The sequence below is a fragment of the Momordica charantia genome (assembly GCF_013281855.1).
Source record: "Momordica charantia cultivar OHB3-1 chromosome 7 unlocalized genomic scaffold, Mcharantia_2.0 BLBB01000007.1, whole genome shotgun sequence".
Taxonomy (NCBI): Eukaryota; Viridiplantae; Streptophyta; class Magnoliopsida; order Cucurbitales; family Cucurbitaceae; genus Momordica; species Momordica charantia.
In genome coordinates, this window is record NW_028275165.1 from 17315232 (window position 1) to 17334381 (window position 19150).

General features: G+C 32.1%; 3 protein-coding genes across 3 annotated transcripts; all 3 read right to left on the reverse strand.

The window, feature by feature from the left end:
• Positions 1–412: 412 nt before the first annotated feature.
• LOC111022797 (large ribosomal subunit protein eL43) lies at positions 413–2411 on the reverse strand. The gene is made up of 5 exons (XM_022300058.2): positions 2289–2411; positions 1319–1358; positions 925–1013; positions 742–824; positions 413–665 (listed from the first exon to the last, which is right to left on the reverse strand). Exons 1-5 carry the CDS (start codon positions 2289–2291, stop codon positions 602–604), a joined length of 279 nt encoding a protein of 92 aa, XP_022155750.1. The 5' UTR covers positions 2292–2411; the 3' UTR covers positions 413–601.
• A 2791-nt stretch (positions 2412–5202) lies between these two features.
• On the reverse strand, positions 5203–8966 carry LOC111022798 (uncharacterized). The gene is made up of 3 exons (XM_022300059.2): positions 7624–8966; positions 5913–6174; positions 5203–5798 (listed from the first exon to the last, which is right to left on the reverse strand). Exons 1-3 carry the CDS (start codon positions 8727–8729, stop codon positions 5616–5618), a joined length of 1551 nt encoding a protein of 516 aa, XP_022155751.1. The 5' UTR covers positions 8730–8966; the 3' UTR covers positions 5203–5615.
• Positions 8967–14343: 5377 nt separating this feature from the next.
• CKB4 (casein kinase II beta subunit 4) lies at positions 14344–18551 on the reverse strand. The gene is made up of 5 exons (XM_022300060.2): positions 17913–18551; positions 17447–17665; positions 16747–16856; positions 16508–16673; positions 14344–14808 (listed from the first exon to the last, which is right to left on the reverse strand). The coding sequence occupies exons 1-5, from the start codon at positions 18181–18183 to the stop codon at positions 14678–14680; spliced, it is 897 nt and encodes a 298-aa protein (XP_022155752.1). The 5' UTR covers positions 18184–18551; the 3' UTR covers positions 14344–14677.
• Between the last annotated feature and the right edge of the window lie 599 nt (positions 18552–19150).

A 19150-nucleotide genomic window follows, 5' to 3' on the forward strand; every position in this document is an offset into this window, starting at 1 on the left:
CTTTAAAAGAAAATTATTATTTCAAATTAATTTCATATTCAAGATGAATTGTATCTTTTCATTAAAAAAAAATTGTATCGACACAAATTCATTCATAAATGATAAAACCATTAAGCAGGGTACAAGCCAAAAATATACTGTCAATCAAAATTCAAATTTCATAATTTTAGACCAAAAATATATCAATCTATTCAATTTTGATCAATCGAATAATCAATTCAATCTTCAAACCAGATTTGTAAACCATCAACACTTCACACACATCCAGAGGTTTGATCCATGCGACGGGTTGAGTTAGGTTGGGTTGGAGAGATTTACGATAAGGAATCAAAACATAAACAACCACCACCTCAGCTACAATATATAGAGAATTACTAGCTTATAATAAATATTAAACTGAAATTCGAACTCGTAAAATAAATATCCCTCATTCATTCAAGTCAATGATAGTTTCAACAAACCGATTAATTTCAGAACTTTTGTTTGAAGAGAAGATACAAATTCGGCCAAAATGTATGAAATTAAAGACAATTCAAGTACCTCGACAAAATCATTCCGCTCAATCTCATTGAAACATGGAATGACAAATCTAGCAGGTAATTTAGCTCTCTGTCTGCTCCCTCAACCTTCTTATGGTACTCCTCACAGTGACGGCACTTGCAGTACTGCATAATGAAATTAAAACATTGAGGAAAACTTGATGACAGAAAAGAAAATCGAGAGAAATTCAGATGTCCTTACTTCAAGGTGTAAGCGCCTCCTGCTTTCACTTTACCACAATCTTTGCAGCCCCATATTCCGACCGCCTTCCTCTTTACGGCATACTGAAAGGATACATATATTGTTCAAATATTTCAAATTCCCAGATTCAAATGACCTTCAGTCACGAAAAATGCAAGGAAATTCATTTAAAAATTAGAATACCTTTCCGCAAAACTCGCAGAAGTACTTGCTGTGCTGACTTACTTCCATCTTCTTGATTTGTTTCCTCAAACTAGCACCATATCGAGTGCCTGTAATCAAGAAAGCAATTTAACATGTTTGTAATAATGATAAGAAGGGAACAAGAGTCAGGATAAAGTTTTAACAGAAAGAGAACAATTTTTTCTTCTGAAGGTGGAGGCTGGGATGGGGGTTTTCAGCAAACATACTAGAAAATGGCTCAATGATATATGAGAACTAATGCAAATTTGGAATAAATTAATAAAATATCTCTTTATCCTTCTCAGTGCAATCATCGGGATATTCTCCACTATGAAAATCTTCAACCAAATTCTCTCAATCGTATAGTAGTAATATGTATGAAAGAAGCACATACCGTACTTGCCAACAATGCCAGCCTTCTTAGTTCTCTTTGTCTACACAACATCAAAAAAGGTGACGTGAAAGTTAGGCATCCAACCATAAAAAGAAAAGAAGAATCTACAAACATGATGAAAAAAATTGCATCCTGTGATTCCTAAATCTCCATTTATGAGTTCAAGACAGAAAACATAATCTACAACAACAAAAAAGTCTTTAGGAAGGATGTAATCTTCTAGCTAGACAATGTTAACAGCTCAAACTCTGGGTTCAAAAGGAGGATGAGCGAAAATGCACGGTACCTATATAAAATCCGGCTTCTTTTTTAATGAGAAGTCAAGCTTTCATTGAGAAAGCTGAAAGAAGCTACAAGGGCATACAAAAAACCAGCCCATCGAAAGGAGTCCGAACTAACAAATAGACTCCAATTCAATTAGTAACCGAACCCAATTAAATCTAAGTCCAAAAGACACGTTTGATCTCGGATTTATCATTCCTACAAAATAACCAACACTAACTGGATGAATTGAAAAGATTATTTTTATTAGTTTGAATAACAATATCAGAGTCAATTAAAGAATCAAAATGTAGAACAGGATCGATCATGTTTAATGATTTACTACAGCATTAGCATAAATCTTCTAGATGCTAAATCAAATAACAAAGTTTGGTACACATTGCAAAAAACCAATATCCTACAAACATCTAAATAAGGGAACTGCATTTTTTATATTAACAAGGCTGAGAAAATACGAAAACCATCGCGCCAAATTGAAAAATCGGTCAACCACATTCATGAAATCTTACATTAATCTAATCTCTTCAAGTTTTGCTGGAAACAGAATTAATTTGACCGCTTAACAGAAAAAATAAAACCAAACGTCGAAGAAAACCATGAATATAAAACATAATATCAAAGGATTTTCCGGTTACGAACATGAAGATGAAATTCAAACCAAATTATGAACAATAGGCAAAGGGATTACCATTTTGGCGAATTAGTGGGAGAGAGCAGAAACCCTAGAAATCTTGAGAACTTCCCTTCGCGGCTGGACGAAGGCTCTGGTCGTTTATTGGTTTTATAGGAGTGGCTAAAGGAACCTAAAAATCGTTATTTGCCCGACTTTAGGGCTGCAATAGAAAAGCCCAATAGGCCCAATAGGCCCAATAGAAAAAGATTCAATTTTTACCGTAAAATATATCAATTTCCACTCTAAATTTCAATTTCATCTAATGCGCTCTTTTTACCTTTTAATCAGACACAAGTATCACCAGTCAAATTAAGCTCGTGTTGACTCATCTAATTATACTTTTAACCTAATAAATATTACAATCTTTACCTTGAATTTGAATAAGTACTATAATTTTAAAATTCTGATAAGTTTTCGTTAAAAAAAGTACCCTCCCTCCTGTTGTCAACATTATGAAACATATGTTATTGGACTTTAAATTATTTTTTTATAGTCAATATTGTAGTTCTAAATTTTTTTAGAGTTTAGGTACGTTTTGATAAGTATTTTATTTTTTATTTTTTAGTTTTGAAAATTAAGCTTATAAATATTACTTTTACCTATATGTTCATGTATTTTGTTGCCTAATTTTTAAAAAACACTTTCAAAATCTAGGTTGAATTTTAAACAACAAAATAAGTTTTTAAAAGCGTACTTTTTTCAAAACTTGACTTTGATTTCAAAGCGTTTGAAAAAATATAGATAACAAGACGAATAAATAAATAGGTAAAAAATGTATTTGTAAGGTTAATTTTCAAAAACGTAAAATAAAAAACAAAATAATTAATATCAAATGGTGCATACACTTTTGTCATTGTCAAAATCAATTCATTTTCCATTGATTTTAAGGTTGAGATTTAAGAATAATTGATTTTCTAAAATTATCACCAAATGGTACATTCAAAATCAATTTTAAGTGATTTTATGTTTTCCTAAAATTAACCAAACAAATCAATGGAAAATGGAAGTGATTTTAATCACGCTCAAACACATCCTCAATATTCTTTTTTCAAAATTATTAATTCTATCCTCACTCCTAAACACACTCTTACTTGTGATTATGATAGCTTACAATTCAAAAGTAGTCCTTCACATGTGCCCTAATTTTATATAACCAAAGGTATACGAGGAAAAAAACTAATTATTAATTAATTTTGATTTAATAACACTTGTATTAACAAAAATATTAAAATTTCCTGATTAAATACGATTAAGATAATACTTTGCGATATGATTTGAGATTACTTGGAAGTTAAGTTTGAAACAAAACAAAGCAATCTTTTGCTTTCTCAAAAAAAAAAAATTTTGAATAAATGTTTTTTAAAAGCTATTTTTCTTAAGTTGTTCTGAGGGATGAAAGTAATTGAAAATATAACATTATTTTAAAAAGAAAATAAATATAAAAATGGCAATTTTTTTAAAACCAGTAACTTCTTTATTAAATATTTTTTTTAGTATAACAAATATGAAGATGAGAGATTGCTTTTTGAGTTCTTCTTCCATTAAAAAAATGCATTTGGACACTGTTTTTTTTTTAATGTTATTAAGAAAAACAGAAACATAATCCATATGCAACTTCAAGACACCTATCTTTTGATTGTAAGTATTGAGTTCAAATATAAAATTTTATTTTTTAGATTAAATAACAATTTTATCTATGTTTTGAGGGAAAAAAACAATAACTCAAAACAGGAATAAAAAAGAAGGGTAAATTGCAAAAATCACCCTAAACTATGGTGATAGTTACAATTTTACCCATAAATTTTCAATAGTAAAAATTAAACTCGTAAATTTTTTTAAAAAGGAAAATATTATACTAAAAAACTTTTAATAGCAGAAATTAAACCCTTAAATAAAAAAAATGAAAAAATTGGATCATAAACTTTTAATCGGTAAAAATTAAACTCTCAAATTAAAAAAAAAATATAGTGACTCTGTTTTAAAATTCACCCTCAAATTAAGGAAGATTCTGCAACTAGTTGGAATCATCATTAGAAATCAGACAACCATCGATTAAAGTAATTAATTAACTTCAATGTGAATTGTTGCTTTTTAACTTATTTGTTTATTTCTCAGAGAAAAGTATTAATTTTCGGTGTAATTTTTAGAATTTAAAGTTTATTGGTATAATAAAGGTTTAATTTTTACTATTAAAAGTTTAGGAACCTAATTTTTCATTTATAATGGGTTTGATTTTTACAAATGAAAATTTATGGGTGAAATTTTTACAACTAACATAGTTTAAGGGTGGTTTGTACAATTTATCCAAAAAAAGAATTTGAAACGTTAGCCCAAATTAACTAATATAGATATTAACTAACATATATATTAATATAGATATTAAGCTACCTATACATTGATGACCATTATAATTTTTCTATATTTTAATTTGACACTGCCAAATTTTAAAGCAAGATAGAACATACCAATATCAGCATAGCTAAACGTTAAACCATAAATTATCTCTCATTTTCTGCAGGTTAGAAGTTCAAATCCCTTTTTTTCAAAATTATCTTTTTCTTTTTGTTAATTAATTCATCCTTCACAGAATCACAAGTCACATAATTCTAACTGCCCAACGACCTCTTTTATCTCCCCATTTTTTTCCCAAGAAAAACAAAACTAAAACCAAACAGACCATCAAATCCATAGACCTATTTTTATATTTAAGAAGAAAAAAAACCAAACCAAACTAACCAACAGAGATAGTTTAAACAGATGAAACCAATTCGATTCAGTCAGTTATGTCGGTTATTTTTTTCGATTTCATAGCAAGTATATATAGGGATTGTATGAAAAATTTTCCGGTCGTCGCTGGTGGACCTCAGGACCTAAATTGCTACATTCACAGATAATGGGTAGATTTGTAAGCAAAGAGAAGAGGCAGATATAGTGTAACCTATAAACAATTTTATGATAGTGAAGAAGAACAATTCCAACAAACACAAATACAACATGGCTTTTGGGATGACACCTTCATCCATTTCCAGCACTGATTTTCATTCCCTTCATCTTACCTTCCTTTCCTCTCATCTTTACAAAAATGGAACAAAGTGTAAAATTAGTTTACCATATGCATATTTTATCCTCTCTCTCTCTCTCTCTCTCTCTCTCTCATTAGGCAATGTTAATGCAGTTCAATCCTAGCTATTTCAGCTCCTTTTCAGTTTCCCATATCCAATCCCTCTTCTCAACACACGAGCTAAAAAGTAAGGCGAGACAAACGAAACTGAACAGAAACTGGACGAACCTTCCTACGAGGTTATTAACCGATGAACTGCTCCTGCAGATATTCAGACAAACTCAGACAATTGGAACTGGAATGTTGTCGTGGTTGTTTCTGCCACGGTGCATTTGCTTTTGTACTGCTTTGACTGCTGCTACTCTAGCTGCATTGGCCGATCTATTTGCCGCTGCTACTGCCCGATTCACCCTTTCATCCACTTTGCCCACATCGTAGGCTTTCTCAGCTGCTCGTCTTGCTTCCTGTAGATAATGCAAATTATAAAGCAATCAGAAAACCATCTCTATTGAAGAAGAATGGAAGAGGACTGAATGACACGAGATGACTCGACACCTTGTAGGAAAGAAGAATTTTACCTGCACTGCATTCAGCACTTTGGAATGGTAAACAGCAACAGGGGATACTGGATAAGTGGAGTTCTGAGTGCTTGGAATGTCGAGAATCCCGTTGTGCCAGTGACCGGATTGGGTTTCTCCATTTCTATATGTATACATTCCAAGTCCTTGCCTACTGCCTTCGTGCCAGGCCCCCTCATACCGATGTCCATTGGCAAACTGATAGACCCCAAATCCATGCATTTTGTCCGCAAAATATTCACCAGCATATGTATCCCCATTTCTAAAAGTTTTGAAGAAGTTTCAATATCAATATAATAGGGAAGATAGATCAAATTAGTTTCAAAGAACCAGTATACAACAACGGAAGAGCAAGATTATAGTCTATAACGATGTGAGAAAAGATCAAAGATTGCTATAAAATGTACACGTTAGCATACAAAGGTTGTATCTGATGCCCTGTAAGGTCGAATTTCAATGCAGCACATGAAGGGAAAGTCTTCTCAGCTCTAGGCGGAAGAACTATTATCCTAAGTCTATCAGCATATGAAATATGTTTCAATAAATGACTGATAATAGAGCTTAAACTATATGCACATTCTGAACAGAGCTGCACACATCCTTACCAAAGCTAACACTACTATCTCAAGAGACAATCCGGAGTAAATCAAACTGAGGTCCATTCTTGTCCCGTGTTCATCGGGCACTTTTTTAGTGTGGTTTATCTAATACTTTAACTCATCTCAAGACATGAACCACTTATCAGTCACATCCAAATCCCCTACACAAGGTGTTCTTGGTCAAACGAAAGCCCAGTTCACGATAAACTAAGGGGTTGGCCTGGTAAGGCCTTAAATGTTGGGAGATACCCTCCTAGATCCTAGGTTCAAGCCTCCAAGTGAAAAAAAAACTTAATAATGGATTAGATTACAAGTTTAGTTCCAATGTTGCATCTAATATATCCTTAAACTTTAAAAAGTGTTTGATAGACTAACTTTCAATATTATGTAAACATTTTTTAAAACTTAAGAACCTATAAGATACAAAATTACCTATTGGATAAAACCGTGAAAGTTAAAGGATCAAACCTGTCATCTAACCTTAATATTTTATTACCCTAGTTGTCTTCTAGACCTGCCCTTGTTGTGGGCAAAACCTCCAAAGAGAGATTGGTAACATGGGCCATGAGCATAATGGAAGGAGTGGGTCCTCAATAAGTCAATATAATAGAAAATTAATTAGGATTTAATATTCAAACCAAATAAGTCCATGTAAATCAGCCAATGATATCACGCCTACTTCAAAACACAAACTAACCGAAAGAAGAAATGTATGCATTTAAGTGGTTCCTTTACAAATCGAAGCAGGCAACACTCAGCAGTACCTATATTGATGCCTATCACTTCATTTGAAGTTTAAACAAATGTGTGGGATTAAAGACCGGAACTAAAAAAACTAGAAGCAAATTAAATGAAACATTGCCATTAGACATCTTTGTTTATAAGAGCCTCAGCAATCCAGTAAACATTCAGTGACCAAACAAACCTCATCATGAAAGCCACAACTCATCCAAGTGATACTTACTCACTCACAGATTTCAATCAACACCCAATGCATATTGTATAATTTGATAAAACAGTTATGAAAGATGGAAACTATTGGAGAAAAACAGCAATGCGTAATTGGATTCTATTTTAAGAGTTAGAAACCTTTTGAGAAACACCTCAGATACCTGAAATGGTAATGGCCAAGCCCATGTTTGACACCCCACTTGAATTCCCCGACGAATCGGCTCCCATCATCGCAGGTATGAACTCCACACCCATGGCTCTGCCCGTTGGACCATTCGCCGGCGTAAACATCTCCGGTGTAAAACCTATACATCCCGAATCCATGCCGGAGGCCCTGCCTGTACTGTCCACGGTATCGGCTTCCTTTGGCCCATGTCTCAACTCCATATCCATCATACTTCCCATCAACCCAATCTCCTTCATATCTACCACTCATATAGTAATAATAAACTCCACTCCCTGAGCACTTCCCCTTATGAAACTCACCTTCATAAACGTCCCCATCGCTGTAGACCTGAACCCAACAACCGGAATTCAATCTCTTCTCGGATTTTGACCGAGACCCAATTGACCAGAAAACCGGCACATGCGTTCTAGTTGTTGAAGACGACGAAATGAGCTTCACCGGGAAAGAGCGGGCGAGGAACAAGCGTATGGAAGGAAGCCGAGGGACGGCGAGATTAAGAGAGAACAATAAAGCAGAAGAGAAAGCAAAAGCCGAAAGGAAATCGAGGAAAAAAGAATGGGTTGGATGGGAAACCAAGAAATAGAAAAACGGAAGAGAAAACAAAAGAATCAACCGCAAATGAACGCGGAGCCGGCGAAGCTGCTTGAGCCGCCGGAGCAACCGGAAAGCAGCACTCCGAACGGCCAAAGAGACGGAAAAGAAAGAGGGATTGATGGAATTGAATTGAGGGGTGGAAGGGAGACGATACAGAGTCGGTGATTTAGTGAGAGAGGAGTGATTATGGGTCAAGAGGGGTCTCTTATAAGGCGCAGTAGACGAAGAAGACGACGGCGAGGGAACAATCGGGTCATGATTCGGCGGGGTTTCAACAAGAATTTGAGGGGTCGTGAAAGACGTATAAGGAACAAAAGATTGATCCACCAATTGCTCCGATTGATGGGATTGCGAGTGCGATTGCGGTGGGTGTTTCTGATGAATCGAAATTGAAGACGGGAAAAACAGAGGAGGGGTTGGATTGAAATCGGAAGAGACGCCGCTGCTTTCTTTTCCGATCTGAACTTCCGATTTCTTCTGATGCATTACATAAGAAATAAACCCAAATAAACGAAATCGAAATCGAAATCAAATTGGAAAAAATCTCCCCTGGTAAAACTTCCAAATAAGATTCGTTTCTTGTTCTTCGTATGGTGGGTTATTGCGCTTATATCTTCGAATTCTGCGGAGAAAAACTGGACGATTTGAGAGCGAAGGAGGGAGGAGTGAGAAACGGAGGAGAGAGAGAGGGGAGCGGCGTGTTCGTAGAATTTATGGTATGAGAAAATTTCTGATCAATTCGAAACCCAAAAAAGCAACTCTGGTGGGGAAGGGAGCTGGTCTTTTACTATAATGCCCCTAACTTCTTACATAATTACTAAAATACCCTTTCTCGTATGCGTTGGTTTTAATTACTTGCACGGGCGAAGGGCATCTGCCGTCAATGGAATAACTTCTTTATTTTAATTCTCTTCGTAATTTTTTCTCATTTTTAATTAATTAAATTACAAATTTAATATATAATCTTTTTATTCTGTGTTTAATAGAATTTACTGAACGCAAAATTAAAATTGTATAGACTTATTGACATTTGTCAACATAAATCACGAACTCCTCCACAATCGTACATTTGTCGAGCTCGAAAAGGAAATGTTAGAATACTATTTTTGTCAATGTAGTTTCGACTCTAGTTCATTGTAGTTAGTATATTTTCAAAACGTCTATTTTGGTTTATGTGCTTTGAATTTTTTTTGTTTATTTTAGTTCACGTACTTTCAAAATATCGTTTTGGTCTCGATATTTCAAAAAGTGACCACTTTTATTTTTACCTCGTTTTTTCGATTAAAATTTTAGCATGACACTTCATTCATTAAATTTCTTGAAATATACCATATATTTTTGTATTGAGTGATTTCTATCATGTATAAAAATTTGTGTTGGAATTTTTCAAAATATTATCTTAATATAATTTCAATCCTACCAAATCATATCATAAACTAAAATAAATTAACTGGTCATTTTTCTAAGTTCAAAAGCTTATTAAATCTGTAATTTAACATTTTAATTTCAATAAATTGGATTTTAGAGTGAGACCACGTCTCTTAATTATTTTTCCCCCTCTTTTGAAAATAAATTAATAAGAACAATTAAAACGCATTAATGGAACTGCCAGGTTACATAGTGTCTTAACTTAATGTCTAATAATTAAAATTTTAATGTTGATTATGCAGAATATTCCCAGTGGTATTATTAAATAATCATCTTAGTTTTAAAAGATAAAATAAAATAAACGTATATAAAACTACAAAAATTACTTGGTAATTATCGAGCATTTTTAATTTTGACCTATTCTTTTATTTATTATACCTTTTGAGCTTGATTGTTAAAAATTCGAAAAGTGTTTTAAAGTTTAATTCTATATAAACATCAGAATCAAAGTACTAAATTTATAATTTAATCTATAAAGTAGAACGTTGAATTGTTTTTATTTTAATAAATATGTGAAAAATAGATTTAAATTTTGTTGAATTAAGAAAAAAATCCTCTACTTCTGATCGATTTTGTTTCAAACTACGATTTTCTATAGTCCGTTTAGGACTCGACTTTCATGAATTTTAGTTATCTTTATTATCGAAATTATGTCTCACTACGAGAAAATACTTGATAAACCAGCGCGGTACAGCTGTATTTGTGTAATTAGGGTAGAATATCGACTCTTCCCTTCTTAAAACACTAAATTTTCAAGTCTTTTTTTGTGGCATTTTTTAAAATTGCGTCAAAGGTATTAATTTAATAAATACCAAAAGAAAAAAAAAGGAACTTTAATTGAAATGAAATATAATATTTTTAAATGAATAATACTTGGAGAGGAAGAAATGAAAGAAATAGCATTTGAAGGGGAACAAAAAAATGGGAAACTTGATGCAATATAAGACTAAGCTCACAATTTTGACACAAAGTTTTTCAAAGCTTTGAAATTGTCAAACAAAAAGCTTCACATTTAAATAATGTAATGACTCAAAAACCCAACCACTTAAGGAAAAAGGGGATGGAAGAAAGTGATGGTTTAGGGCCCTATTGCCTGAAAGAATTGCCTTGAAATGAAAGGACTTTTGCTTTCAAACAGGGTCACGAGCAACGATTTAAATGTCAGCGTCGATTAAAATATCGAGATCACAACTTTGTGAAGATGTCAATAAAAGTATGTATTTCAAAAATCATTTTAGTTCGCATTACAATATTACATATTTTTGTATTTAGTTTAGAAATATACCTAGTTAACTATCAAAATACTGAATAGATAAAACATATTTTGAGAGTTTAAGAGCTAAGAATGTGTTTGGGAGTGATAGTAGAACGAGTGATTTTGAAAAAACAGATTTAAGTATAATGGATTTTTCAAAATCACGATATCTTAAAAATTAATTTTAAGTGATTTTAAATTTTCTTAAAACTTTTTTTTTTTAATTTGTCAAATATGATCAATGGAAATGGAAGTAATTTTGATAATGCCAAATTGACTCGATCATGTCAAAATCACTCTCAAACACACCTTAAATCATACGTTTTGAAAACTTATAACTTTTAACTCAAGGGATAAAACTATAATTTATCTTTTTTTTTTATTGACAATTTCATAAATTTTGTTGACATTTTTATTTATATTGAAACTATTGATTGAACTTAATGTCAATGTAAAACCTTTTCGTTCATTGAGATATAAATATGCGATACATTTTTTTTATTATATATTCATAAGATATATATGATCCTATTTTACAATTAAATAAATGTCATCATTCTCGAGATTGTAGTATGTTTACGATGTTATCATTAAGTGGGAATGGTACATTTATACTAATTATATCATGATTATTTAATTGAATAGAATCGAGCTCAAGTAATTCACCAATCTCTTAACAATATTAAGATTATTGATGATTAAATATGTCTTCTAATCACATAATCTATAATCGATGCAATATTTATTAGAGATGAAGATACGATAAATTAGTGATGTTGCGCACCCATACATTAATATTTTACATTGTTTCAAACTATATTTAAACAAAAAGAAAAAAACATTTGAAAGGATTAGTTGTGAGAATTTTGATGTAATGTTTGAAAATCTGTCACACTTACTTAAGAGGGAATGTTAATGTGGTTTTGTTGGAAGTCAAGACAAAGACAATTCAAACAAAATGTTTACTCATTATGCATTGAATTGGAACCAAATCTTGACTGAATTTTGCCTTTTTATCATACATATTTCATTTTGAATAAATCAGTTAAGTTGTTTGAATTAAAAATATAGATATCTCGAGATTTTGCTTTCGAGTTGCAGTTTTTTATTTTGTCTTTGTTATGTTTCTCTTGTCTTTAAGCCTTCTTACGATGTCGTTGACTGTTTCTTAGTCTGTCTTTAATTCTTAAATGGTAAGTTTGTAACTTGATTTGAAAATATAAGATAATTTCTATTACTATATACATTAATTTACTTATATATTCCAATTCTCAATCAATTGAAATATGATATATTTATTTAAAAACCAATTTGAATATTAAAATTTGGTGAAAAGATCAGAAGTGTCCTTGCAACAAATTGTTACTGAGAGTTTAAAAATTAAAGAAGCAAAATGAAAGGTAAATAAAAATTAAGAGACCAAATCGAATTAAAGACCATAATTGAGAAGTACATATAAGAAAATAAATATGAAAAATCAGATTTTATTCTTAATTTCTGTCATTTTAACAAATTTCTATAATATCAAATAATTCAAAAATATAGTTATTATGCCATTAAATTTCTACATTTAATAAAACCAACAACGGTCCCAAATTCCTATTTTGCCCCTTCAAACCATCTGAAAGAATAATAATACTAGCTACTGGTTACCAACAGAGTTTAGCTCAACGGTTTAGCATCTAACTCTTTCTCTAGAGGTTGGCGGTTCAATCTCTATCCTCACATTTGTTGTACTTACAAAAAAAACATCCACAAAGTATATTTCTTAATACAATCATTATAAATTCAACTAAATAGGCTAAACCTAGGCCAATAAAATTCAATTTTGTAGTTTAGAAATATAAATAAGTTAGTTCAAGTGTATTTAATACCATAATTTTTTTACATAATATCATAAATATTTACAATTTCATATTAATTTTTCATCTATATATATTTTTAAGTTTAGCTAGGTATGGTGAATATTTGAACCTGTAACATTTTAGTCGATAATATATGTCTTAACCAATTAACAATGATCAATATTAAATATAACAAAATACTCAAACACCCTAGCATACGCTACTTGTTCACCTATATCATTTTAGGATACGATCACTTCACAAGGAAAATCGCCCTCCCAATTCGGCCATGACAACAATCGCGGTTATAAATAAACTAACGATTATGTCAATCTCTCAAGATCAAAAGACGACAGCTCCTACGGTTAGGAATGACAAAATATTCAAAAACTAAAGTGCACCCTTATCAATAATCAAATATAGATTGTCATGATGCTAGTTTGGTTACATGGTCCTTTAATTCTCAATATTGATAACAGTCATTAAGATTAATAAATTAAAATACAGAAGAAAATTTTAATTGTTATAAATTTTAGGGACGAAATTATTATTAAGATCTATTTTCAAATTTATGCAACTTTCAGTCATAAAACTTGTTCATGCCTGGATACCTTCCAAATAATTCTGTGCAACTTAACATCTTACTGGTTACTACTTACTAGTAATTTCACACGTAGTTCAAATTATTATTATATAAATATTTAATCATTTATTCTTATTTATATTTTTAATATAATTTTTTAATTTAAAGTTAGAGTTATATGGTAGTGACTAATTAAACTGCATATTAAAAACATAAAAATAAATACGTAGATTGAATTCTAAATTTAATTTTAAATATTTACAATCATTTATCAAATTGTCAAATTTTTAAGTAAATTTTCAGTAGTTCTATATTATACTCACTGCTTTCAATGAGTTAGATTATTAGAACGTAATTATAGTATAATTTAGCATTCCTGTAAGAAAAAAAAAACACATTCATGGCAATATTTTAATTAACAATTTTAACTAACAATTTCATGGCAATATATAAAGAATGAATTTAAAAACTAAATTAATTTAAAGAAAATTACGGGTAAGAAAATTGAACAAAAGTATCAGCAAGCAGAACTTAAACTAAATAATCACTATTCATAATTAATTCATATGAGCAAAAAGAATGTGGTATATGAACAATACATATGCAACTCCAATTTCATAATCCAACATTATCATAAGAATCAATCACATTAAGAAAACCAAGCGTATACAATAATAACACTGCATATGCAAATATAAAGTGCTATACAAAAATACCGAGAATTTCGAGAGCATTTGGCAAAGCCATTAAAGTTACGTCTTTGATAACTATTTCTTTTCTAAATCACAACCAAACACATGTTATACAAACTCAAATCGTCAATCCAGAACTTCAATAAACTCAAACTTACTAAAACCACGAACTAAACATCCCAAGCACACAATCGCAACTAAACTTCAGGGGGTTTTGACTATTTATTACAAGTTAGAAATGGTAGCATGGGCCATAAAAACTAACGTGTATAAATGAAAGAAAAAGAATCAAGTACAATAACTTTAACAGCAAATAATTTGATTATCAACCCCATAAAGAGAAATAAACTTACAAACACCATTTTAATTCATGAAACGGAAGAAAATAAGAAAAGAAGACATGTTCTGCTACCATGACAAATTATGACAACTTATGCATTGTGAACATTTTTCTTTAATAATCATTTTGATACTTTTTGAACAACAACTGCTTTTTACCTTGATGGTTAGAACCATGAGTAAGCACGGATCAGCAGCATCGTGCATGTATTAGAAGTACGCACCGGGCAGTGCATTTGAAAATGGATGAATATCGAAGATCTCGACCCAACATTAATCTTTCCAACTCTCAATCATGCTTTGTGAAGCTTGAAGCCGAAAACTCTGGGAACATAGCCCTGTGTCGCCTTTTGTGGCTTAAGGTGTCCGTATGTCATCAAAAACAAGTGCGGGAATGTCGTTCCGAAATATGCTCCATCAATATCTTATGAGAGTGAAGGAAAACTCTTGAAAGAACAGAAGAAACTGAGAGGTGTACACAACCAAAGCAAGAAAAATTGAATGGATGCTTCATAAATAGACCATTTAGCAAGCATTCAATTGCAAAGGAGACAATAATGTGCCTAAGTCTGCAACATTGGCATGAGAGAACCAACCACAATTCCAGATTCATTGCGAAAAATAATTGAAAAAACAATCATTTCCAGCCCTTTAAGAGCCAGATATGTGTTCATGCAAGCTTTATAATTATGTTCCATATTGTCAAAACTACAAGACTAATTAATCTAAAGCCTCGAACATCTGAAATTACTGTTATAACTTAATAGCACATCTGGGAAAGTAAAAATTACTGATAATCAGAGACTGACTGCAGATTCAACATAACACTAAACAAAGAATTGAAACAAAAGTGGCAAATGACCATCATTTCAACGAGAAATTTCACTCTGTAGCATAAATTTAATATATATCTTTGAAGAATCTCAGAACTCATCATTTTCAAATATAGCACAAGTGCTATTCATATAAATGCCTCTTTTATTTTATGGCAATTGTAAAATACAACTTAGCCTGTTTATTCCACGAGCTTATAGAACCAAAAAGGATCAATTATCCAAGAATGCAGTGACCATAATGTAGCAATAAGGGACGACCTCCTTTGCAACGGTTCTAGTGTACAACTTCGAAATAATCAGAAACTACAGACGGCTACTAGACCAAAGAAAAATATTCGCTAATGTTCTACACATTAGCAACAAAAGATTATCAATCCCTTGCAACAACTTTTTTAATTATTCATTTTCTTATATATGTGATTAATAAAATAAAGAGGCATTTATATCAATAACATAACATAAAATAAGTTAAGTAGAAAGTCTGAAGTTTTACAAAAGTAACAAAATATGAATTAAATTCAAACTCAATTGTACATTAAAACACTAAAGTTCTACACATCGGAAACAAAAGATTATCATTTCCTTCCCACAACTCGTTTATATATTAACTTTCATATATTCGCCAGCTCGTATACACCTCAACTATCCTTACGAGACAACCACCTAACCCTACTATATTTGGTTGCCAAGGAACTAAGATAACTTGTAGAATATTGAATAGTATGTAAGTGAATAATATGGTTTGAACTCATTCCCTCTCAGCCTTTTGTTGTTTTACATAGGCCTTTATTGACCACTACGCCAACACATGATGGTGTTTTTTACAACAACTGCATTAACAATTGACAATAACAATATGCCATAACTGTGGTTCAATTTTATTCAAAATATGAACTCAAGTTGTAATCACGATTCAACAATATGCCATAACTGTGGTTCAATTTTATTCAAAATATGAACTCAAGTTGTAATCACAAAGAAGAATCGCATGGAAAAAAAATCACTGGAAGAATTGAATAAACCATAATTTTATTCAAAAAATTTCATCTTAATTTTCGATAGGAAAAACATAAAAAATCAAAATTAATTAAATATTAAAATATGCTTCTTGGAAAAATAAAGCACAGCCAAAAGAAACATAACAAAAATTTGGTCATGCTTCACTTTGATATCATTAACAAGCAGGTAAAGGTGCAGCAAGAATCAAAACAATTATATATGAGAGTAATGTTGAAACCAGGAAGGGGAAAAGAAAGCAGTAGACATGATAGATTATAAAAAGGATACTGCCTTGATACTTTGAACGGGGGTAATATATGTCTTCACATTTTGGGCAGTATATCTTTACAGTGCTCGACCGGGGAATATCTGACTGCCCAACTGGAAGACATGGTTGTCCACAGCAATAAACTCTCGGGCACCTCCCGAAGTCATAGTTTTTATACTTCTCCAGCTGTATTTTGCTAATTAGAAATTTAAACAAAGGGAGAAATTAAGCAGTTAAAGAAACCTGTATAGGAAATTACCATTGCAGATATTCCTTTGCCAGTGAGTATGTATCTGACATGAATAAGACCATACAGCATCTCAGCAGCTGACTCAACGAGTTCATTCTGTTCTTCGGTGAACATGTCTCCTGCAAAGGCCCATACACAGAAAATAGAAGGTCGAACACATTGTACGAAACAGCAAAAAGCATGTTGCAAAACCAAATTAAAGAAAAATAAAGATGGGAATCTTCAGCATTATTCATCATTGTATCAATAGTATCATTCTTATAAAGCAGAAGTAAACAGGGGGCTGAAACTGGTTAATGGGTAGAAAAAATATATGTCCTTGAGCCTCTTTTTAATGGTAGTGTAGACTAAGGCTAACTAGCTGCAAGGCGCATGTTAAATTGACATCACTGAAATAAGAGGAAAACAAAGTAACAAAAAGTAAAATTTTCACTAACTATTCCAAATTCAATCAATTAGAAAAAGAAATACTTTAGAAGGAACTCTAAACTTTCTAACACTAGATTCTAATGTCACTCAACCATCTTATCAATTGAAAATCAACCAGAATTCTTCTAGACAATAATTATAGCTCAGAAGTTAAATTCGTACACATACATTGAACTTTCAATTGAAATTATGAAATTCAGGAAGCTTTGAGGGCAGAATTATTAATTATTAAAACACAAAAGAAATAAAACCTCGGCGTGAGAGGACAAGAGAACCTCACCATGGGAAGATTCAACATCCAAAATAAGATCAAGTGCATAGTCGTAGTATGGAACTTGACTGCTCAAGCCACAAAGATTAAAATCATCTTGTATGTACTCGTCATCAACTTCACAAAAAAATTCATTTCCCCTCAAATTGCAAAACCACGAAATCCACGACGTATCGTCTCCGTCTGAACCACTGACATCTGACTCTTCGCTGTCTGTTTCAGATTCCTCTGCCATTAATGGAAATTAGTCAGATACACAAAACCAAAATTAATGACCAAGAGGAAGAAGAAGAAGAAAAACGAATCAAAAGTAAGAACATTCAGAATACAAAATGTAATTCCCAGTTCATTTCAGGACACAGATCACGTGTATATTAAAAGTAGAGCTCAAAGCTCTTCCAAATTAAAAAAAAGAAGAAGGTAGAAAAATGGCGAAATTTTCAAAACTGATTAAAGAGAAAAGAAAGACACTGACCATCGGAACATTTATTCTTAGATAGAGACGCGGAACGATGATCGAGCTGCGATTTACCAGCCGAAGTCGACGGCACAGAGAGCCTCTCCTTCTCCTTACTATGAAGACCTCTTGGAGTAGAAGGAGAAGTCTTCTCAAGGTGCTTATCGAGAGCATCGTTGATGCGCTTCCGATCCAAGGTACCACCTACGATCTCCGATTTCGACGAACCACCAATCCCCCCTCCCCCTCCTCCTCCTCCTCCTCCTCCTCCTCCGCGATCCCTATACATATCTCGGACGAATTAAACCACCTCGTGAATTCGGAATTCCACCCAGTGATGGAGGACGAGCAGGACCCCCAAATCCTGGATTCGGGAGGCTAAGAAGAAAGGGGAGATTAGGGTTTTTCCGTTTCAGGCGGGGGAATCAGATGAAGTCATTCAGATGAGGGAATTAGACGAGAGGAATGGTGAAGGTGAAACAATGGCGGAGGAGGAGAAGCGGGGGAAAAACGAACAGTAGGGTTTGGTTTGTTGGAGGAAAGAAAGATCGAAAAGAGGTCTAGGGTTTGAAGAAGTGTGGAAGATAACAGTTCTCTCTCTTCCTTGGCTTTCTTTTTTCGTTTCTTTTTTTTTTCCCTCAACGAAAATGAAGAGTACGGCAAAAGGCTTGCTTGAAAAAGGACGAGATTCAGACTAAAAATTATTGTATTATTGATTTTTGTTTTTTTATAAATACTTCTAGTCGTCGTAGTCTGGATAATAACGATTTAGTTCTTGAATTTTAATAGATAATAATTTAGTTCTTGTAATTTAAAGTTTATACTTACTGCTTATCGTGATTCTTTTTGTTAGGTTATATATATATATAGATTGATAAACTAAAGATAGACTAAATATGTTTATAGATTAGAAAGATTAAATTGTTATATGGGAAAATTTTACACTTCATTTGAATAAATTTTTTTACGAGAAATAATAAATTGTTACATAGACTAAATTGTTGTAAGCTAAGTTTATGGACTAGATCGTTACTTTAGTGAAATTACAAAAACCAAATGCATTTTTTAACCATAATTGTAAGCTGAGTCTCTCTCCCCAAAACTTTTTAAGCATAGGTTTGTATGTTAAATTTAGAATAGATTTTCAATTCGATGATGGTCACCTATTTTATGAGTTAATTGACAACGGTACCCCTAGTACCCACGTATATCCACAATGGTATGATATTTTGTCCGCTTTGAGCATAACTCTCACG